The 23,199-nt window shown below is 38.9% G+C and overlaps 1 protein-coding gene across 1 annotated transcript in view; it reads left to right on the forward strand.

Moving 5' to 3' along the window:
* Positions 1-23,199, forward strand: part of LOC120802795 (cilia- and flagella-associated protein 54-like) — a 38,007-nt gene that overhangs the window by 1,346 nt on the left and 13,462 nt on the right. Inside the window, 53 exon segments of the mRNA XM_040150955.1 lie at positions 54-159; positions 706-855; positions 1,102-1,267; positions 1,707-1,765; positions 2,227-2,370; positions 2,857-2,970; positions 3,475-3,576; positions 3,836-4,028; positions 4,220-4,318; positions 4,456-4,568; positions 4,740-4,854; positions 5,268-5,353; positions 5,487-5,624; positions 5,868-6,027; positions 6,320-6,372; positions 6,531-6,659; positions 6,822-7,065; positions 7,363-7,496; positions 7,914-8,111; positions 8,224-8,316; positions 8,430-8,618; positions 8,815-8,933; positions 9,034-9,181; positions 9,408-9,563; positions 9,705-9,827; positions 10,230-10,352; positions 10,566-10,686; positions 11,211-11,300; positions 11,386-11,512; positions 11,769-11,871; positions 12,494-12,585; positions 12,715-12,912; positions 13,131-13,303; positions 13,391-13,542; positions 13,762-13,971; positions 14,218-14,417; positions 15,173-15,308; positions 15,615-15,744; positions 16,015-16,176; positions 16,265-16,474; positions 16,712-16,799; positions 16,975-17,145; positions 17,253-17,319; positions 17,504-17,689; positions 17,786-17,872; positions 17,967-18,086; positions 18,524-18,571; positions 19,051-19,192; positions 19,740-19,906; positions 20,074-20,228; positions 20,317-20,445; positions 20,755-20,909; positions 21,230-21,387. Coding sequence (XP_040006889.1) covers positions 54-159; positions 706-855; positions 1,102-1,267; positions 1,707-1,765; positions 2,227-2,370; positions 2,857-2,970; positions 3,475-3,576; positions 3,836-4,028; positions 4,220-4,318; positions 4,456-4,568; positions 4,740-4,854; positions 5,268-5,353; positions 5,487-5,624; positions 5,868-6,027; positions 6,320-6,372; positions 6,531-6,659; positions 6,822-7,065; positions 7,363-7,496; positions 7,914-8,111; positions 8,224-8,316; positions 8,430-8,618; positions 8,815-8,933; positions 9,034-9,181; positions 9,408-9,563; positions 9,705-9,827; positions 10,230-10,352; positions 10,566-10,686; positions 11,211-11,300; positions 11,386-11,512; positions 11,769-11,871; positions 12,494-12,585; positions 12,715-12,912; positions 13,131-13,303; positions 13,391-13,542; positions 13,762-13,971; positions 14,218-14,417; positions 15,173-15,308; positions 15,615-15,744; positions 16,015-16,176; positions 16,265-16,474; positions 16,712-16,799; positions 16,975-17,145; positions 17,253-17,319; positions 17,504-17,689; positions 17,786-17,872; positions 17,967-18,086; positions 18,524-18,571; positions 19,051-19,192; positions 19,740-19,906; positions 20,074-20,228; positions 20,317-20,445; positions 20,755-20,909; positions 21,230-21,387 — 7,231 coding nt within the window.

Raw genomic sequence — 23,199 nt, forward strand, 5'->3', positions numbered from 1 at the left:
TTACATATTGATTTTAAAATTAACCTGTTTTTAATTTTATTTACATTTTGAAGGATTAAAATCCTGGTGGAGATATGGAAAAATTACAAACATCGACTGCCTTCGAGGTTGTACCAGGAGCGTATGTTGCAAATTGCAGATTTTCTCTTTGGAATAAAGGTAATTAACAGTAGCCTAGATAATACCTGCTAACATTTAGTTTCCACAACTGAAATTGATTGCTTTTCCAAATGCATTTAATCAAAAACTAATTCAATCCTTGCTTCACAATTTTATCACTGAACATAATTAGGGTGGTGAAGGGAACCCTAGTCAGTGTTGGTATGCTTACTAGAATATTAGTCAGTCAAATGAAGCTGATGCCAAATGCTTAAGGTTCTGCCATAATGTGATAAATTTAAGCACTCTTTAAGATGGAAAAGTGAAATAGTTTTATTGGTTGTTGGACCCAAAAAAAATGCCTTGTTTATTCTACATTAACACCCTCTTGTCCCTTAATGTAGTCTGCTACTGCTTGCCTCTTTGCTCTCCTCAGAATTAATAAGTGGATAATTGCTGTGGCAGCTAGAGTGTTGGTCCCTTAATTGGCCAATTTAGTCTTTAACTCCTGCAAAAGTGACTGCAGCAAATGGACACGGTGTCTTTTGCACAGCACTCATTCATAGTTTCCATTAAGTCTTTCTTCCGTCTCCTCTTTGCCTGTAGTTGTACCAGCTGGCTCTTTGGCAGGGCTATAGTCTCCACCTGCTGCAGTTCAACTCAGTGAAAATAACAGACGTCACAGATGTGGACCACTTCATGGCCTGCTTCTTCCCTGAAGGTTTTGATACAGACCAAGATGCTTTTGCCATGAAGGTACATTGTACTATGTGACCTTGTGTGTAGTGTGTCTCTGTGTGTGGTATGTTTGACTACTGACAGCCTGACACAATTGAAAAGCATGTTATGTGTATTATATTTTGTTATCTTGTGTTAATAAGAAATGTTGTCATGTGGAGAAAGGTCACTGGTAATTTGAGATGTTTGTACCTGAAACCTGAAATATCTACTGTATATACATTGTATATGTGTGTGTGTTTGTGTGTGTGTGTCTGTGTGTAGATCCGTGCAATGCAGGGCTGTGCCCTGTGTATATTTGAGCTGGAGAAAAGGCACGGCGTCCTCAGTCAGAAGGTACTCCGTAAACTGCTGTGTGTGCTGAACTTCATCAGGATCATGATGCGGGCTTTTCAGCAACATGAGCAACTCTGCTGGCAAATATATAATGGTATATTAGTACAACTTATACAATGTTGGCCAGTATTTGCTTTTCGTCTGACAGAAAACCTGGGAAGAACTAGTTGAGTTTTCAAAGTGTGAAACACGACAAGAGGAGAATTTGAACATGTGCCCAAGAGAGAGCGTGTGTGAGGTCCCAGATGCAAGGATTGGATCCACTTAGTTACCATTGTGAATAAAGCTCTTGTAGCCAGAGTAATAGATTAACTTTCCAAGGGTACCCTAGGATTCCCAGAAATATGTTAGCACTTCTCTTTCAAGAGCAAGATTTAGTGAAAATCACATAGCGTGCTATAACTGAAGTAATGATAATTAATCTGCTGTTTAAATGAACTGAAAAATTATAATATTCTACTGTATTTATTATTATATTATAGAACTAACCAAACCTCAATACTGTGCGTCTTTTTCTTTCACATCTTTTCCAGGTTCGTTACACATCTACACCATCTGTCGTTATCTGATGACCATGAATTGTAGTGCACAGGTACTTAGAGATAGATGATCGATGGAACTTATACTACTGTATTTCTTTCTGCAACTGTTACAGACCATTCATCTTCCAAATAATCTTTTCAACAGATTGTTTTTGCCATGTCCAATACACTCTAAAGCAAAATGTAAAATGGATGAGAATGAGTAATTGTATGTGATTCGTGGTTTGTGCTAATTGTGACTGAAAAACTATTCAAGTTGTGAAAAGTGAGTTTTCAGTGATTCACTCTTGTCTGCACAGTGGTTGGTGCCCTTACCCTCCCTCTGGTATGTAAGTTTTGTGACTAAGAAAGACAACATGCAACACCTAAAACTGAGTAATACTTTTATCTAATGAATGATGTGATACAACCAGAAATTAGTGAGTGAGTCATAACATACATGTAATTGTATGTAACATACAATGTAATTTTCTGTGTAATCCTTTATGCCACTATTTGTGATCCCATTTAGGCACTGGAGTACCTTCTGTGGGCAAGCATCAGTTTAGAGCTGTCAGTCCCTCTGATGACTGCTAAGAATCTGCCATGGATTGTTACACTCTACTGTTCTGTCTGCCACTGTTACTATGACAACCAGGCTGCAGTGCAGGCAGAGGTGAAAGACACACGTCATCTGCATCCAGATACCTGCAAACACACAATCATTGCAACGTCAACAGACTGTTTTCAGGCCAATATAATAGGTTATAAATACCAACTGTCACCTGTTCTCAATCTGTTTGCAGTTTTTGTGTTCTGCTAGCTTGCCAGTAGTCTATCTGGTGTTAATTTGCTGAATTTTATTATATAGTCCTAATTACCTAGGACTATGTAATAAAATTCTGCTTTTATGTTTATATGTTTGCTGTATCAAGATAATACTGTTTCAAACACAGGTTCAATAATGCATTCCCTATGCTTAGCTTTCAGTGTGTTGAAATAAAATACTGTTGACATGTTTATCATGCATGGAAATTTTGAATGAAATTTAGTCCAAAGATTGAAGTCACATAGAAAAGGTTCTTAAACTGAATTTCTGAATTTTTCTGAAAGTCCTATTCCCCATTTGTTGGGTTGTTTGTGTGTCTCAAAATGCTTTCAGGAATTTTCCAGGAGAGCCCTTGGAAAAATCCATGAGCTAGCAAAGCTAGAGGAGCAGAGTGAAGTTCCTGCCACCAGAGAGACCCAGAGAGCTTATAAAGAAGCCTCTATCAAGGCAGGAAACTCTTCTCATCAAAATATACTCTTAATATTGTTACTGTGATAAAATATTACGGAGTACAGATCATTTGACAGTGTGTCTCACAGTCTGGAGAGAAAAACGTCAAAAGGATGCAAGGAACATATAGTGCATGCAAATATAAAACCAAATGCCAATCTACATATCTAATTTGTAAAAGCTGTTTGATGTCCAATGGACATTGCCCAAGTATGAGAAGCCACATTTCTTCTTGCCTTATAAGCAAAAAGCTGCTTTGCATTCATAACGTCTCTCGGTGGAAACCTCTCAGTGTATAAGACTACAGCGTTGTCACTTATTAGATATCCACCGCTGTGCGTATGAATACAGATACAAACAAATTGTTTCCTTCTGAAGATGTATGAATTGTCTTGTGACTTTTTGAGCTAACAGTTTGTTACATTTGCCTTCACAGATTTGATGTGCTCTTCTTTGGGTTATCAAATTGAAGGTGATTGAGATCTGTTTTTGTTTTTCCAGCTGGGTGCCATGATTTTCAAGCGGGCAGTGTATGAGGCCAGAAGGAGACCCAAACCCATGTTCAGAGTCAAAACCAAAAGCACACTTAAAGACATACCTAATGTAATAACATCCATTTTAATGCTGTATCATCATATTCAGTGTTAGATATCATACTTAAGTGTACTGTTGCTTTAAAGGGCATGCTCAGTGTAGTAGATCATCCAAACACATGCTTTGCAGTTTTCTCTACTTCATATTAAGCCTTACTTTACCGAATTTATTATAATGGACTTAGGGTCAGGCTGTTTTCTTAGTTGGTAAACCAATTTTGTTCTTGTTAGATTACCTAAAATTGTATGCCTCCTTGTATCTACTCTAGGTGCCATGGCCCCGTACTACAACAGAGCACATGCTAATGGGCCTGTTTGACAGCAGCGCAGCACAGTTCTTGGGGATCTTAGAAGCACTCTGGGACAGCACCAGACACCCACTGCAAACAGGGATGCCAGATGAACCAGAGCTGCAGCAGGTGATCCTGGAACTCCTGTCTGCTGGCATCAGTATATTATCTGGTTGGTAAAACAAACACATAGCAGAAAAACACTCTGCAGTGATTACAGTACGTCCGTAGTTAAGCGCAAACATACAGTTGCAGAAAATGCTTTAGAATGCTTTAAATGTAATTGGTTATTTAAGGTGTGCAATGCTCACTTTTTGTATTGAGTAATGTGCTTTTGTAATGTGTATGTTCCTGTGTGTTAAGGAGTCGAAACTGTAAGTGAGCAAAGGTGTGATGACCACACATACATGTGTCTTAGTGCATTGACACCAACATCCACTCTAATAGATTTAGCCATTAAAGGTTAGTTTTCTTTGCCCTTTTTTCTTATATTACAATTACAATGATGTACACCACTTTATGACACTGTGCAAGGTGTTTCTTTTGTGAAATGGTTTGGAAATATTGTGTTACAGTGATGTGATCTGCTGTGTTACTAGGAGAAAACAAAGTTCCCTTCATGTCTGCTGTGAGGTTCATTAAACTACTATTCCAGTACAAGCAGCCAGATGCATTCACTGAACTTGCCAGAGAGATGCTGCAGCTTTTGTCAGTGAGTAGCACACAAGGAATCTACTGTTATTCTTATTATTCAGAAAATTGGAATACATTCCATCTCTATCAGTTCTCACTTGTGTATTCTTTTGTTTCCAGTTTGAGTTTGACTTGTGTTGTGTCTCTGAATGATCTTGAGTGTGGGTGTCTCTTTGTGTCTCCGTGTCAGGGAGTGGAAGGACAGTCATTCAGGAAGGCAGAGATGGAGATCGCTTTACTTGATGGCTTCAACAGTCTGCTGTCTTCCCAGAGGAACTGTCCTAAACAAGACAACATGATTGATGGTAAAAAAAGTTAAATTGTGCCACATATGGACCGATTCAGATCTTTAAGCCTCTAAACCTTTATTTATATAAATTGATTGATTAATAGAAATTGAGTTGTGTCCACAATTTCCTCTCCTAATCAATTTATTGCTGATATCCAAACTTCATTGATCTTGAACAGCCTTCTCGCTTCTCTTCCTTGATTGCTTGCGGTTGCCTTCAAACAGAAAGTACTTAAATTACGATAACCACTGTTTTTCTGTGTTGCCAAGCTGCTATTAAATTTATGAGTATCTTAACTTAATTACTGCCTACTGAATATTACCTAACATGCTTTGAGATAGTTTTTCATGCTCGTAACCTAGCATTGACAAGGTACCTAATAAGGTACCAATTCTAATGTGGTTTTTGATGTTTGATGTTTCCAACAGACAGACACAAGTCTTCATTCTCAATGAGTGAAGAGTTAATTTGCCTGGTACACACCCTGCACAAGGCTGTTTGTGGCTGTGCTCCTGTAAGTTACCTTTTTGTGTGTGTGTGTGTCTGTGTTTGTCTTTCTGCCAAGGATTAGGGTTTAGATTAAAATTAGTTCAGAGGAGGAATTTTTAGCGTATGTGTGTATATACTGTATGTGTGTGTTCGTGTAGGAGGTGCAGCCAGATGGGGACCTGGTTTTGGATGTTGTGTTATTTCTGTGGGGTCAAGTGAAAGTGGTCATGCAGCGAGATAAGCTGCAAAACCCAGAGTTTACACACTACCTTGAGAAGGTAGATAATTACGACAAGGTACGTATTTAAATAGGTAAGCATTACTAAAATAGTTGACTTTTTCTTCTACAGTGAGCGTAGATTTTCTTATAAATGCAGTTTTTGGAGTACAGGGCTGAGTAAACTGTAACTTCGATTTTGACTAGATAAAAAACATACATGAACTTATATTTACTTAAATATTTCGCAGTGTGTTTATTGCACACATCCTACTTATTTCTGTTCATTTGTGTGTGGTATTATTTTTCAACATATTTGCAGTGGCTGTGGTGTCTGTCTAGACTGTGTGAGGTGGCCTTTGCCTGTGACCTGGCAACTGTGGACTGCATAATGACGACAGAGATGATCTACACATTGGTCATACAGCTTGAGAATGCAGCTGAACGTAGTAATAAAACACAATGTCCAGGTGAGTGATTAGGTTCTAGCACTTCCCCTCTTTGAATCTGTAGGAAAGCTGAAATCACATATCTTTTGTGCTTGATCATAATAGAATTTCACTCTGCTATTTGGTATCTCGTAAACTTCCACTACGGTCACACACACACACACACACACACACACACACACACACACACACACACACACACACACACACACACACACACACACACACATGCGTATACAAATCATTCGTAATATACAGTATATACAATGTTTTCCCACACCATAGTTTTGACAATATGATTATTTTCAAGTCTTTTGTCTTGCAGCTCCTGAAGGAGATGGTGATGGTGTGAAACCAAGCTCTTTCTCTCTTCTTGAGGTATGTCAATGGATGAACTGTATATGCATAGCATCAAATGATACTTCCATATATTGTCAAGAGTAAAAAAAGAAAAAAAAAAAGTAGAGTATTCTGTCTCAGATTTTTCAAAAATATCACATACAAAAATGCATTGTGCAGTGTGTCTGTGCTTGCAGAGTTCAAGTACCCAGCTGCTTCAGAAGGTCTGTGAAGTGGTGAGGAGCGGTCTTAAAACTCTGGCAAAAGGTGTAGCTGCACTGTTGCCCCAAGATTGCTCATCAGTCACTGACTCTAGCTTCATGCAGGTAGGAGGTCAACCTGTCCAACACTCACGTAAATGAGGTTGGTAAAAGTTAAGTGCGACATTTATTAATTCTACACCAATCTAAGCCAGGTAGAATCAGTATAGATTGAGAATATACTGTGGATGAATGCTGCTAAAACTTGTTTTCTTCTTGTTCGGATAGAAATTTTGTCCCCACCCTCCACCGACTCCCTCCCTATCTTCTCTGACATCATCAGAAGAGGGAAGTGAGGAAGATGAAATAAGTAAGAAGGAACAAGAAGAAGTGGAAACTAAGGCAGAATCAGATATTAAAAGCTCTCAAGATACTCAGTCCACACGTGTGCCCCTGCTGGCTACAGACCTTCATCTAGAGCTGGAAATCATCTACCACAGGGCTTCCCTCAAGTTACTGCAGCTAAATGCAGGTCAGACTCACTGCAGCACTTACAAAATTACTCAGTGGTGATTTTTGAGAAATCATTAGCCTTTGGCCTACATTGAGTTTGTACTAAATTTTACAATAATAGAAATGGTGAAATGTCCTTATCCTGCACTTGGTGATTTTTCAACAGAAGTTGAAATCATTCTTAGTTATTGTAAATGTGCTTAAAGAATATTGATTTAAAAATGATATGTATATTAATAAATCATGCCCAGTTGTAGACAAAACTAATGGGTTTAAATATGGTGGCTTGTCCTGATACTTCCATTGTTGTGTCTAGTTGCAGAGTCTGAACTGTTGGATCGGATCAAGAAGAACAAGGTGTCTGAAGCTCTTTTTCTGATCCAAAAAGCCTTGTTGGTGTACAACAACATGGAACCAAATAAGAACAACAAAACCAAGAGACTGCTAGAGGTTAAACATGCACTCACAAATATGTATAATGTAATATAAAAAAAAGATTACATATATCATGCCAACTACTGATATTTTTCCAAATTATGTTATGGAAAACAGTAAGTAATATTTTACACAGAGCCACTGTCCTGTTAATAAGGCTTAACTGTAATAAATGGGCTCTTGTTTATGACGGTATCTCCAGTAACATCTCTGATTGAAGGCATACTAAATAGTGAAATCAACTTGTGTAGTCAGTTTTTGGAATTTAAACCATTTACTTACGGACTAAATGGCAGATTTCATTTCAGTACATTCTATGTAGGTTGGGAGTCAGACTCAAATGTAGCCACTTTTACATGGGACTGGTGATTGAGGTGAGCTTTAACAAAATGTAATGAATATTCAGCATGTTTTTACATGTGCTCTTGCCAGGAGGCCTCCTCCCTGATAGAGAAAGCAGGAGTAGAGGAGAGAAGACTGTTTATCTCCTCCACCTCTAAGACTCCATCTGAAAATAAAGTCAAAGTAATAAAGGAGGAAGAAGAACACCCTCCACCACCCCCTATCCTACTCTCACGCACTGAAAACTCCTTAACCTTTGCCCCAGCACCTTATAATTTGGAGGGACAAGTAAGGTTTGCTTTCAATTGTGTTGTTAAGTTACTAGTCCAACAAGTAGCAAATAATCCAACACAATTTATATACTTTTTATCTTTTTCCCTATACTCGTGTTTCTTTCCAGGTGTGCTGGTACCAGCTCTGTGGCCATGCCGCTGAGGGCATTAACCACAAAGTCCGCCTTGGAGACTGCAGCCTGCCAGGAACTGGAAATATGGTACAATTTATTTCTTTCATAGAAGAGTGTCATGTCTAGTGGGACACATTTTTGTCATCTTGCATGACCTGATGTGTGTCCATGATATTAGCCCTGACTTGGTGTGTTTTCAGGTACCAGCAATATCTGGTGAGTGCGTGTTGAGGGTCGAGGGGCTGGTGCCCAACCAGAAATATGTGTTTGCTGTTGCAGCCTACAACAGCCAGGGAAAGCTACTGGGCAACACCATAGGGGGGAAAACATTCCCACTGCTGGCATCGATGCCTGTACCACTGCTTTCCGTGTGGGCTCATTTGGCTCAGGTACACTACACACTGGTCCAAAATAGTACCACGTAGCTAACTGTACTATATTATGATGATTAACACTGACTCACACAGCTGTTGTTCATTATTGGGATTTTGGCAAATGGGCAACTGATAGACACCTTAATACTGATGCCAACGGAGTCAAAGAAAAAAGGCAGGATTATGGATGTAGCTTTTTTTCCTTCCTCAGGTGGCATTTCAAACAGAGCAGTATGCCTTAGCAAAGAGAGCCTGCAGGGAACTGTGGAACCACTATACCATCCCTGACCCTGGGTACCACAGTACACAGGATAGATTCGCTACCACAAGGTAAAGAGGCAAACACATCCACACAGTTCAAGTCAAGGAGTCTATAGTTCTTTGCATTTGCTTATCTCCTTCTACTCTGTCCCCATTCGCCATGCTAAAGGCTGCATAAACAGGCCCTAAAACGCTCCTCTCCTCACCTGTGTCAGTTGTTCCTCAATTCCATCTTCATTGAGACAGAGATCAACATTCAGCAAGGATCTCTCTACTGTGACTCATTCAGTGACAAGGGACCATTTATCTGGGAACAGGTAGCAATTTGATATGAATAGAGAAGTATACCTATATTTGCCATGTTTAATGACTACAGCATATAAGAAGTAAGGCCAAACAGTTTGTTTGATAATTATTGTTGATAGCAGCATCACGGTGTGAAAGTTTATGTCCCTTTTTTGCTTGTATTGATGTGAACAAAGGTTACATTTTTTGAATTAACGTGAACATAAATAAATTATATGTGTTCGTTTGTGTATACAGGAAGCCAGACTGGCAGAATGTGAGCGAATGCTGGTGGCCATGGACTTGGCGATGTGTTTGAATGATCGTATTGCTGCCATGCAAGCTGTAGTAAGCTGTTATGGCCTCTTGGCACCTCTAATCTTCCATCAGATCACTTGCAACCCTGTGGTACAGGTATGCAAAAACCACATCCATACAAGTCTTAGTATTCTCTCATACAATGGCAAACTTTGCCTTGTGTACAATGTTACATAATACAAACTATAAATAATTTATAACTAAGTAAATTTATGCCTGTGTCTGTGTTCTGCTCAGGTGCTAAAAAAATGCTTGATAGTGTTGGAGGAGAACTCAGGTCTTCTCAAAAAAAAATGGAATGGAAACCTCTCAGAGTCATTTATGCACATGATAGCCTGCATCACCTACTACCTGTCGAAGGTGTGTCTGCATGTGTACAGTATATTTAGAGTTTATTCTTTTTAAGTGGGTGGAAACATTAAAAGTTCCAGTAGTCTTAAAAATGTGTGTGTGAGCTGCATGCTAGAAATTAGCATCAATTCTAAACTTGACTTTAATGCGGTAAAAATACACTTCCAAAGAAGCACATTTTCATTTATAAACAGGCATAATTCAATCAACATGACACTTACTCTGTTTTAAATCACTGTGTCCTTTGCAAAAATTACTTCAGTACATTTTACAGCCATGTTTTATAGAAGATCACTGCATTTATCATTACATTAATTAAAACATTAATAAATAAAAATAAATAAAAACATTAATAATTAACCAGGAGCCGTGCACAAAATAATTTTTTCTTTCTTCATCTTTCCTGACCAGACATTACGTGTGCTCAGGGAGCATCAGACGGCTTTTGCAGTGATGGACTGTGGTCGCAGGCTGCTCCAGGAGGTCTGTGATGCCCAGCTGCAGATCAGGAGATTTGTCAATGAATCTGTGGGTGTAAGGAAGAGCGAAGTGTAGATATATTTCATTATTTATCCTCTTAGCATTGTGGTAGATCATGAAATTAATATGATTATCCACACTATTTTCAGAATTTTACAAAAGACTGCTATATTTTTAGATGGTGTTATGATATTAGACAATTTTAAATATTCACCAACTGAAGAATATCTTGCTCCACAGTTGTAGTATTTCTGTGTGTGTGTGTAGTCTAAGACGGTAGATCATGCTGCAGTCAAGGGTGAAATGAAGATAAGTCTTCAGCTGAAGGCACTGCATGTGAAGAACAAGAAAATAATCACATCTGAAGCAGCTCTCACCACAGACAATGGTAACACACAGGCACATACACTGGACTCATTCAGTTATTTTTTAATTCAAGGATGTTGAAAAGAAGGTGGTGTGTATACCAAAAAGTTTGCAGTTTCTGACTTTTTACTCCTAATCAAAGCCGTGTTTGTTGAAAATATGAGGATTACTTTTTTTTCAGGATTTTTTGTTTTTTAAATATGTCTAAATGACTGACCAACCCTTGAAAACCGACAGTAAGAAATAAAATTCAGTAATATTCATGAATATGTACCATGTACATTATCATTTTTAGGCTACTGTGTAATAATATACTGTATACTTACTAAACCTATTCACCAAATCAACCACTACCATGTAACACATCTCTTTTTAAGGACTCAATTTAAAATATTTCATTTCATTTTTGTTTGAGTCCCTCAGCTGGCTAACTTGTTCTGTGAACAGTGACTAAACTACTTCAAGCATAATAGATGATATTGCAGTAAGAAACTGATCCAAACAGTATTTTTTTCTTCCATAATACAACTGTCTTTTTTTCTGTAGAGGTTTCACGCCCAATGACTGGCAGGGAGGATCCCACCATATTGTACGATCTGATCTCTAGCAGCACATTACAGGACGCCTATCAAGATGGTAAATAGCACACACTCACATACTTCTTTTAATGAATAATTAGTCTTGTTCATTCACATCTGTCTTGTGTGTGTGTTCTTGATAGTGATGAAGCTCAGACGCAAGATATATTTCACTGAGTATGCGGTGCTACTACTCCAGAGAACCATGGAAGAAGGCCAGCCAGACCTTGTGTTAAAGTGGGGGAGAAGCATATTTGAATTCCTCTCCAGGTATACTCTCACTATACAGCTCCTTCCTGATCTTTAAAAAAAAAAAAATAAATAAAAATAAAATAACAGTAAAAATTTCACCTTTAGTTTCATCATTATGGCGTCCTTTCACACCGAAATTCTTACTCGTGTAGTAAATGCTGTCTACTTATTCATGGATTTACTGTAGTTTGTTATTGAGCTTGTTATGGAGATTTGCTGCTTTGCCTACTCTGATAAAGAGTTGACAGTATGTGAATGGTTCCTTCTTTGTCAGGCGGGACGAGGCAATGGGACTGTCTAGAAAGCGTTTGGAGGGAAACAGTCACAGTAAAAGAAGAAATAGTGTTCAGGCTCCGAAAGGAAATGAACCATCTCAGGTGAAAATACAGATATTCGCATATACATGTAGGTACACAAGGACATACAATATCCTCAGCATCTGTGCTGTACTAAACATAGGTGTATTTTTTTTGCATTACAATTATGAACAATTGTCTACCAATCAGCTGATGTGGCATCTCTCCTATTTGCAGATGATGCCCCTCTGGCATCATTGGACTCTGACCTTGCCAAGCTTAATGAGCTTCGGGTTTTCTTGAATGCACATTATTTGTGAATGGATCTCTGTGTGCTTATGTCGAACTGTTTTAAGAGACACTTTATATTGGCACTCTTAAACTACACACACACAGAGAAACAATTTTTTTATGAGCAATCTGGTTTTTGATATTGTAAAGTAGCCCCAGTATACTGTGTAGCCCATGTTCTACAAATTCTTTGTGGACTGCTCTTAATTTTAGTGCTTCATGCATATTGTAGAAAACCACCACAACTATCTTAAGTACGGTTCATTCGGTATGCATACTAACCCTAAAGGAAGCCAGTAAAAAAACTGGAATGTACTATTTAATGATTATGTTGCAATGAATATTGTGCACTGTTTGTTGGTTTGTTTTAATATAAAATACACATATATATACTTTGTGCTGCTTTTTGAAGCAGAACAAGAACACACCTTCTCATGATGATGCAAGAAAAAAAATAAAGCAGAAAATGCGACAGAGCATGCTTCAGAGAGTGAGAACTAACAGGTACAGTATGTATGTGTGTGTATCTGTTTGTTGGGGATGTCTTTGTTTGTGTTTGGTTGCGTGTTATTCTAGCTGTGTGTGTGGGTTCACGTAACTACTTGTGCACTGGCCTTCTGTCCATGTGTGTAGGGAGATGCAGGCTGTGGAGAACCTGCTTACCATGATGTCGTCTGTGGTGCAACGCCACAAGAGACAGCTTCAACTGAGGAACATGTGCTGTGAGGAGAGAGTGTGGAGGTCACATCTTAACTACAGCATGGCTCAGGCACATATAGCACTGCTTTACCAGGGCCTGGATCAGCTGCATGGCGGAGTCCTGCAGCACAGGTTCAAATACAAGATACCAGCTACTTTACTTCACCTCTTCTGTGTTTTTCTGGGAACTAGTAATCAGTTTTATTGCTTACATGAATGGTTGTTTACAATTACATGTATTTGTAGTCATTATTGTTATGATTAGTGTTACAAATATAAATTATTCTACATATACTGTAAATTTATGTGTTTATGCCTGTAATATTGTGTACTGTATGTGCTTTGCTCAGGTACAGCCAGTTAAATCGCTTGTGTTTCTCTCTGGCCTACTCGGGTGTTCTGGTACGGAGGACCACACAGCAACAACAGTCTTCCAAATATGAGGTTGTTTCAGATAGAGACTCCTCTCACTCCGGGCTTAGGGATTATATGACTTCAGACAAAGACAGGCACAAAAAGGAGGGTGAGGAAAATGGTACGCTGAAAAATTAGAAGAAAACGTATCACCTGCTCCGAGTTCATCGTGTGTCCCTTTGTTTTCTTCCAACAGTTAGAGCTGATGATTGTGTCACAGAGGAGAGTTGTGAGGAGGGAGAGGACCTCTCTCAAACTGTAGAACAGCAGATTGAGATGCACAGGCGCACTGCTGCCTTGCTGCTGGACTCACTTAACAAAGCTGCTTTACATCTCCGAAGGGCCATGGTGCTTTTCACACATACATAGATGTACACTCACACACATAATGTGACCATACAGTGTAAATCCAAGTTTGTGTATCAATGTATGAAAATCAAAAAATCTTTTAGTGTGTTTATTTTGTTGTTGTACACAGCCTGTACAATAATTTTATTTTTTATTTTACTTTCATAATTGGTTTGTACTTATATTGTATTTTATGTATCTATTTTTAATCTTTTCCAGGTGTTGGCCCATCGTGGCAGCTACTGGACCACTCTGCAATGTGTGTGTCAGACTGTGTGGGACCAAAGCTGCAGAATTGCCTTCCTTGTACAGACAGGAGTTCAGCTTGAACCTCACTCCCCCCTGACAGAAGAACAGCTGCACACCACCTTCACGCAGCTACTGGTGCTGGCTACTGACCTAATCATGGACATGATGAACAAACTAAAGGTGTCACATGCAGCTATATACACACACATAGCTTCTTGTTTAAAAACTCACACACATAATTATTCCTTTTTAATAGATAAAAACAAAAAACAAAACAAAAACAGAACCTCTAGGTTGCAAAGTCTGTATTGATCTTTAGGCTGTGAGTGATTGCAATGGTCACTACAGTCTGCATCTTGTGAAAATGACACAGTCCTGTTTGTGACTTTCACCTTCATCTTTCTTCTTCATATTGATCCCTACTAGCTGTGGAGTTATTATGACAGTGACTTGACTGAGGAGGACCTAGAGTCCAGTCTTCACTATTCAGCCCCACTGGATGACAGCACCCAGGTGGACCTGCGTTGGGTCTGTACCTTGGTGTTGCACACACTGGAGCGACTTCATGAAAGTGGCAAATGGGAAAGCCTGGCCCACTTTGCCTTACTTTTCAACTCATACACACGGTGAATAAGACAGATTTTTTATTTTTATAACACACAGATTATATTGATATAATAAATCCACAATTGCAGCAAACATGAAATTATAAATAGGCTTCTGTAGCAACATTTAAAAGACACAGAGATGAGTGGCACGCTCTTATATTTAAAGGGAATTTGAGTAGAGTTCATCAATTTTGAAGCTTTATTAGACACAAAGAGGAGACATATATGAAGACATGAAAACACAGCACATACTCACAGTAGTGTAATAAATAGAATTATGAAAGCATTAAATAAACACATTAACTGGATATTAACACAAAACACTGCACTTTTTTATGATCTGACATTGCCATATTTTTGTTCATTAACCTGTCACAAATCCAGTTTGCCCTAGGTGACTCTCTTAAAGAGTGCTTGGTGTGTATGTGTGTATGTGTTTGTCAGCTTGTATCACTCATGTTGTGGGGACATAAATCTGTTTACAAAGTTACATCGTGGGGACTTGACTTCCCTTTTGGGAAAAAAAGCAAGTTCCATTGAAGTAAATCATTACATTTTCCAGTGAAGACTTAGTTTAATGTTAGGTTTAGGTCAAAGTTATGTTTAGGGTTAGGGTTAGGCAAGTATTGGATATGGTTAGGATGAGTGTCCAGGAAATTGATGTAAGTCAATGTAATGTCCTCTGAAGTGATGGAAACATGACTGTGTGTGAGTGTGTGTGTGTGTGTGTGTCTGTGTGTGCGTGCGTGTGTGTTTCTGTACGTCTATATCAGGGAACGTTATGCCTTGATCGTAACTCCTCTACTAGTCCATGCTCAGAGGAGGCTGGTTGAAAGGATTAGTTGGTTTGGAGGACCTGCAGTTCCACAACCACACCATGTCAAGACACAGAACGCCACTGGCAAGGAGGTAGCACATACCTACACACAAAAACGTTTTTTTTTTCATTTGTGATTTGATATCTTATTATTCTTCTTTAAACAAATGTAGTTAAAAAGTAAAAGGAAAAACTCAGTATGAAGTCAGATGATAATCTCTTCTACAGTTTTATCAGCACCATAGAATCTGAAAACATACATCATGGGCTTTTGACCATGATGTATGTTTGACCACCACTATAATAACTAATTTATTAATATATTTTGCATACACTTATGCATTGTGTGCATTACCCCATATGTGCTTATATGTGGTGCTGTCTTTTTTATATTTTAGGTAACTTGCCAGAGCTACGCAGGCTGCCAGCTGCTCAGTGGGTGGACCCCCCACCATGCACAGCAACCACCCATTCTCAAAAAGGCAGCACTCACAAACTCCACTCCTCAACATGCAGAGGAGCTTAAAGGTTTGAACAACCAGCTTCACTCAAGTCAGAATACTTGAGTCACACAAACAGTTGTTTGAAGTAAATGATGATGAGTGCCCTACAATTTAAATCCTCCAAATATTACAAAATAACATAGGAATGGTGGAATGGTGAGATACTATGGTAAGAATTGTACAAAATTACCAGAAAGTTACATGGAACAGAAATGACAGAGATGAAACAATTATGGACAGGTTGTGTTTGCATGGATAATGTTTTCATGCATATACTATATGTCCTGTGTCTAAGGTGCAGAAATACAGCACTCCTTGTCCCTTGTGTGCATTCCCCTGGATGTAGAGGACACACTGAGGTGTTACCATCAAGCTCTAGAGAGAAGACCACATTGTCTTCGGGTCTTCCAGCATAGTCACTCATTACTGTTGCTGCTTCAGGCATACACACAGCCCTGTGAGTTCAGTTCTGATTGTGTGAACAAGTGCATTCATACAACAACTGTTTCAAACTCACATTTTGCACTGCCCGTGTTTCTCTCCAGGCTTTGCAGCACAGTTGCGACACTGTCAGAGCGCAAGTCTCAGCCATTCTGCAAGCCTGGTGGATTTCAGTCCCTTAGTTATGCCAACTCCAAACATCCAACCTTGTGACCTGACAGAGGAAGAGTACAGTACTCCAAATGCTCTCTACAGCCTCCCTATCAGCACTGACCACATGCCGACTGTCACTGCTGCATACTCCAACTCCATTAGTAAGAACACAAAATACTTAATAAGCACCCAGCAAGACTTCTATAGCACACTTTACTTGAAAAAGGCAAGTATTGACATGTTGTCAAAAGGTGGGGCATTGAGTTAGTGTGTTATAGAGAGTACCAGCTCACTGGATGACAAGACAATAGCATGGAATATCTAGATAAAGTATGTGTCAGGCTGTCGAGGTCATAAAGGTTTTACTTTCCTTCTCATTCTCATCTAACATTTTTCAGAGTATCTCCAGGCCAACAGTCATGACTCCCTCAGAGTTTTGGCACTGCATGACATGGGAAACCTACATTTCTACAATGGAAACAGAAGGTTAGAAATTAGTTTTATCCCTAGAGTGCATATGTATGTGTGTTGAAGCAAGCCTACATCCTTTTATTGTATGCATTCACCTGCAATTATACAGCAAAAATGTGTAAGTCGAGCTTTTCATGATTTTCCTTACATTCTTATGATCATTTAATTCCTGCCTGTGTTTTATCTTCAGGGCAGCACACTCATACTGGAGTAAAGCTGTGGATTGTGCCTTACGGAGCTCAGGTGCAGTAGAGAAATGGGATGGCTTGTCATTTGGAAGTGGCTCCCTGCAACAAACCCTGAAACAGGCTGGCATTTGGGGATGTCTACAGGCTGCTGGGCTCACTGCTAAGATTGCACAGTAGGTTTCAGTGAAGTGTATCATTGATTTGATGTGTTTATTGTGTGTGTTACAAACATATGCTTTTAAAACTTACTTGCTCCTGAGGGATGTGTTTTGATCTACAGGCTTATCTTAACTTCTGATATCAGCCAGCGGACCAAGTGCTGTCTCCTTTCTGCTCACCTCTTTAAGGTAATATTTAAGGCAATATTAATCTCTCTCTTCACAAACATGGTTTTTATTTTTGGTTGCTGAATGCACTATTTCAGGAATGATGACAGGAGATGTTTTTTGCTTTAATGACTGTATGTTATATTGTGTGTGTATTTGTGCATTTATTCCAACATGACTGCTTGTTTTTGACCCATTTCCCTAGTGTGTGCTGTGCTGCTCCCTGGCTCAACCCCAAGATGATCTCAAGTATGCCTCCCACAGCATCGGAGATGAACTGCTCCCTGGAGTTGACCTTTTCTCTGAAGCTCACAGGGTTCAACTCGGTACCACTGTAACCAGCCTTAACTTCATCTGCCACTGGCTTTTCACCACAGGCTACTACATCACGGTACACACATAAGCAATGTCTGTCTGTCCTCCCTTTTTACTGTAATGCTCAAGATACATTACAATACTTAGTGTTAAACTATGTTTGTAATTTCAGCTACTGCCCATACTAGCTCTTTACCTACATTTTGTGGGGACTGTGTGCAGAGATGTGCAACACACTGTGGAGGGCAAAATACTTAAGGTCAGCATTTGTGTTGTCTGCTATATGTACATGTGAATGTTTTTCCTCTCATGGTTCTGGTGGAGTTTTTAATCTGGGCTGATGTTTTCTGCAGATACGTGCCCTTACTGAACTGTGTCTGTTTACTGAAGCTGCAAAGGAGGCAGTTCAGCTCACACAAGGAATAGGTGTCCTTCTGCCTCATGGACACTACATTGCCAAAGACGATTGCCAAGTATGAACACATACACATATGTCCCTCTTTGTCTTTTTCTCTCTTATCCTGTGTCAGTTGGTAATATTACAAGGTGTTGCATCCCACTGTTGTTGCCATACTCTACGAACTGTATACTTTTAGTAACAATTTTGGCCTTGTGTTTGTAATACTATAAATCTGAATCTTTCATGGAATTTGTGAACAAATGGGTTGTTTACCTGCCAACCTCTTAGAGACGCACATGTACCCATTGCTTCAGATCTAATTTAAACATTAGTGGGAGACAGACTGTACATTATTTCTGGAAGTCTGCCATGTCAGCTTTGCAAAATATATGTTCTTGTGCTGCCTCTTCACAGTATTGAAAGTATTGTTATTTTGTTTGTTTATACATGCCATTATCTGAATGCATGCCATTATCTGAATAGATATTAAACATTGTGCTTATTTTGCAGCCTGGGAAGACGTTCTACAGCAACAAGTCTCTCCTGGACAATGCTGAGGTACTTTCTATATGGGATTTCTTTAGATTTCTGAATAAGAACTAGGGGCATTTTACCAGTATTATTATGTCAATATTCTAATTTAAATGTAAAATTAATCTTACAGTGTTAATCTTATAGTGTAGAAGGTCACATAAATCATTCTTAAACGGAAGAACCATACTGCCACAGTTTGTATGGTGCAGGTGCAATTTGCTCTTGACATGATAGAATATCTCCCACACTCGGGCTTCCCAACACATTTGAGAATATAATTCCAAATCATCTAAATGCAGACAAATACTTACACACCCTTCTAGCAGAAGGAAAAAAAACACTATATTGACTTGTTCTCTGTCTCTGTGCTGCTGTTTCAGCAGTGTATTTGACAAATTAAAAAAATACATATGTTTTTCTTTTACAAAAAGATGCTTACTTAACTTGCTTACTACATTGTTTTTTGTGAATGTACTCTGTGTGTATTTGGTGCTTGTGGTTAGGCTTTGGAAGAACTTGTGAACTGTGACTGTGCTCCAGTGGTCCAAACGATATATGGATCCACATTGTGCCTTCGATTCAACCTGGCTCGTATTCAACTAGTCCTGGCACTCAGTAACACTGTACATGGCCCTCCTGTGCCAGGTCTGTAAGCGAGAATATTTTCTTCTCTCTTTTATTTATGTTGGGTTTTTTTTTTTATATCATGTGACATCTATCATTGGAGTAGGGTAGGAGACATACTATTAAACTATCATACATTTATTGAACATTGGAACATGCCCTTTTGTGTTTTCCATTTCTCCTGATATCCAGCATCCAAGATGTCTATGTCTATATCTTCTTGAGATAAACATGCCTTGATTCTTAGAAATAGAATCAGTTTACCGCCAAGATTGGTTATTTAGTGCGTAAAATAGTTAAAAGTCATTTTAAAATTTTTAGATATGAGTAACCAACTTTAGTCTCATAGGATTAAAAGAGATTGGTTCACTTCATCATGAGGAACATCTTCATATACACTGGTCTGTAAGACTAACTATTCAATTATATTCGTCATTTTCGTCATTCTGTGCTGTCATTATGTACTAAAGCGTTCACATTCATTTTAAATATAAATAACTTGATTTCATTCTAAAAGAGCCACCGTGGATGGAACCATTTTTATGCACACAGTGGGAATGTCTTACAGATTCTGTTGAAGGAGAGGCTTGTGCCAGCATAACAAGTTGTTCAGTGAACTCAAAACAGCATGAACAGGACAGACTGGACACTGAGAGCACCTGTCTTAAGACAGATAAGCCAAAAGTGCTAGATCTGGATACAGAGAAGGAGAAGCTCACTCCAGAAAGGATTAAGGTGAGACTTCCTGGGGATTTTTCATTAGATCTTTACTTCAGGTGTTTGGCAATTCGTGTAATTTCTGCATTTCACTGTTTTAATCTTGTCACTTTACAGTAAATATGGAGCATCATTTTCTCTAACTTGTGTTAACTTGCCCATATCCGTCATCTCCTCTGTCGTAGTTCCTTTTGTTAGAGGGAGCGTCCTCCTTGTTGCACTCAGTTTCACAGCAGCTCACATCTCAGTGCTGTAGTGAAATGGAAAACCTGGAACTGGCAATAGAGTCCAATCTTCTAAAGGCCAATCTCTACCATCAGCAGCGACATACTGCACTTAGGTACAGTGGCCTAATGCATGTGTACTGTGTGTGTTTGCTTATGTTTTTACTTCCTGACTATCCTAACCATTTAACTATTCTCCTTCAGTTCTGAGATGGCAGTTTCATCCTTGGTGCTGCTGCAGACGTCTCCTGTAATCATGAGAGGATCCATACCTGGCTCTCAGAAACCTGTGTCTGAGCTCCCACATCCCAGGGCTCGAAGTGAACGGGTAACGTATTTATATAGATTAGTTTGAACAAAGTTCAAGCATTTGAAATCCTTACCTCTATACAGCCCTTACCCCTATACAGTCTCAGTCTCGTAAACGTAACAATATTACAACCAACAGAACTGCCTGAAATGAAACTTCTGTCAACATAAAATCAGTACCTCTGAATGTGTTAGCAGCTAAAATGTGATAATGTCGCCTTTTTTCATTTAAAATATTCACATAACCACACAGGGGCAGTCGAATGGTGATTGTACATGGTGTGTGTGTATGTATGTGTCACTATATGTCTTATATCCCTGTCTACAGGGCAGTAAAGATTGCAGTGTGTCAAACGCTCTCCATGGAGACTGTCCCAGAGCAATTGAGGCAAGTGAGAGAATTGGAGTTTCTCTGTGGCTGCGTTGCCGCCTGGCTCTGGTCCGCAGCATGACTGCACACATCCCTGACACCACTGTCCTTTTTCCAGGTCCGGTCAAGTGTTGTGTTGCTGTTTCATTTTTTTCTGGATGGTGTGTTGTGGGCTAAAACAATTTGACTAGTGTCATAACGATCTCAAATGTCAAGTGATCTTCCCTTCTATGTGAACTACTACGGGATGTACACTTGAAAAACAGGATTATTTTACTTTGTTCCTTTACATTATTTCACATAACACAGCTTGGTATATTATGTCCAGTTTGCTGCATAAAAGTTAGTGAAAGAATTATGAGGAATTATTAAATCTGTGTGTATGTGTGTGTCTATATGTACATATAAATGTGTGTGGGGTGGTGTTGTATTTTTAAGGTAAGAACGTTTATGAGGAGGCAGCTCGGGTGATACAGGAGGGTCTTGACGAATGTGCACTGTGGGGAGACCTCGATAGTCAAGCCCTTTTGATGGTCGAAGCTGCGGAATTGGAAGCACAGAGAGGCAAGACAGATGACAGCATGGCAGTGCTGCAGGTACCAACACAGACACACACAGACACTTTTCTCGTCACTTTTTATTTATAAAAGTTTTAGTATATTTTACAAAAGAAAGAGAGAAAACGTTATTAAAGCATGGAAACCAAGTTGGTTATAGACTTCTTAGTCTACTGAATTTCTGTCCATATTGTCATTGGATTTAGGCAGATATTACAGCGGCCTTGTTGGCTGCAGTGAAGGTTATCCATTTTTCAGATTATCTTGGGAAGGATTCCTCAGGGGAAACGTCAGTTTTTCCATCACATATATTTATATCCTTTAGTATTTCCATCTGTTGTTTAAGACTGGGAGATTCCTTTTTATTACCAGTTTTTACCAGTTACTGCTTTTTTGCAGGCAACCTGTAGAATTTTACATAGATGCAGATCACTTGTTAACACAACTTATTCTGTTATCAGCTCAGATACAATATCTTTCCGTCTTTCTGCCCTTAGCATGTCTCAACCTAAAATGCCTCTAAGGGTTAAAGATATTTTCTCGCAAAATAGAAATCTTTTCACATGACCAGAAAATGTGGAAATTAGTAGCGTTTATGTGCCCAGACAATCTCCAACATTGCGGTTGGGTACAGAGTTGTTTATTTTTAATGTAAAGTGTGATGAAAAAGCAAATTAAATTTTTTCAACTAAATTCCCTCCATTTCCTGGAGTTTGTAGATGTGTGTTGTTTTACGAACACAGAATGCCAATCCCACTCTGATATTTCTAAATTTAGTCCTGGACTATTGTCTTTATGGGTCTGTAAACCCTGACGTAGTTTCAAAATGATTCTTAAATTTGTCTCTCTATGTGCTTAGACCAGTAAGCCAATCACTTTCAAGGCCTCATCGCATAACTTGTTTTTCATTTATTGTACATAATCCCTGAGTTGTACATAGAGGATTTAAATAAATCTTTGTTTTCAAGATTAAATTCCTTTTGTCAGTTAATTAAAACTCTAAATTCTCTACTTTGGATTAATGTGTGCAGGGCAGTTATGCCTTTGTTTTCCATTGAATCTTATGTCAGAAGTTCCAGGTTTGGATTTTGGGTCTAAAGTAGTGTTTGAATTACTGGAGGAGAGGGTGGGCCTAGCTCCTCCATAGGAGACCTCACCTCCCCGAGAAACAACAAAATTTGGAGTTGGGTGATTCCTCATAAGACAATAATAACCACTAGAATTGTGAATACCACAATGAATGATATAAGAAATACATCAAATCCTTTCATCAGTAATTTTGAATGTGTGTGAGTAACTCTGCCCTGGTCAGTGTGGCTGTCTTAACCTTCTGTCAAAAACATGTGTAACATGATTGATTTGGACATGTGATGGGCAATTCTTAATGACCAGTCCATTCCGTGTTGGCCATGGAGCACACCTTTTGCCAGTGCATTTAATTCAGTGACCTCTTTCTGATAATTTCTCCTTTCCCTTAAAGCTGATAATTCCCCTGTCCATCACTATGCAGTGAAGGCGTAACTGCCTTCCTTAATCACAAAGCTTTGTGAAGAGGGCTTCTTCTTTATTTCAGCCACAAAAAAAGATTTCAGAATGGAGGTACAAAACACCGTGCCATGGCAGTTTTTTCATGCGGTGACGCACTAGTTATGTGCAAACAGGCTCAGATTTCGTAGCGCCGAGATTTTTTTGTAATGTCTCTTTGTTATATTTGTTCACAGGTGGCTATACCTTAATAAAGTCTCTCTCTCTCTCTCCCTCTTTCCGACCTCCCCTCCTGATTTTTTATAAAAGATCTATTGCCTCCAAATCAGTCATCTAACCATTAAATAAGTTTGCCTTTTAACGTTA

This window comes from Xiphias gladius, chromosome 17 (genome assembly GCF_016859285.1).
Source record: "Xiphias gladius isolate SHS-SW01 ecotype Sanya breed wild chromosome 17, ASM1685928v1, whole genome shotgun sequence".
Classification (NCBI taxonomy): domain Eukaryota; kingdom Metazoa; phylum Chordata; class Actinopteri; order Istiophoriformes; family Xiphiidae; genus Xiphias; species Xiphias gladius.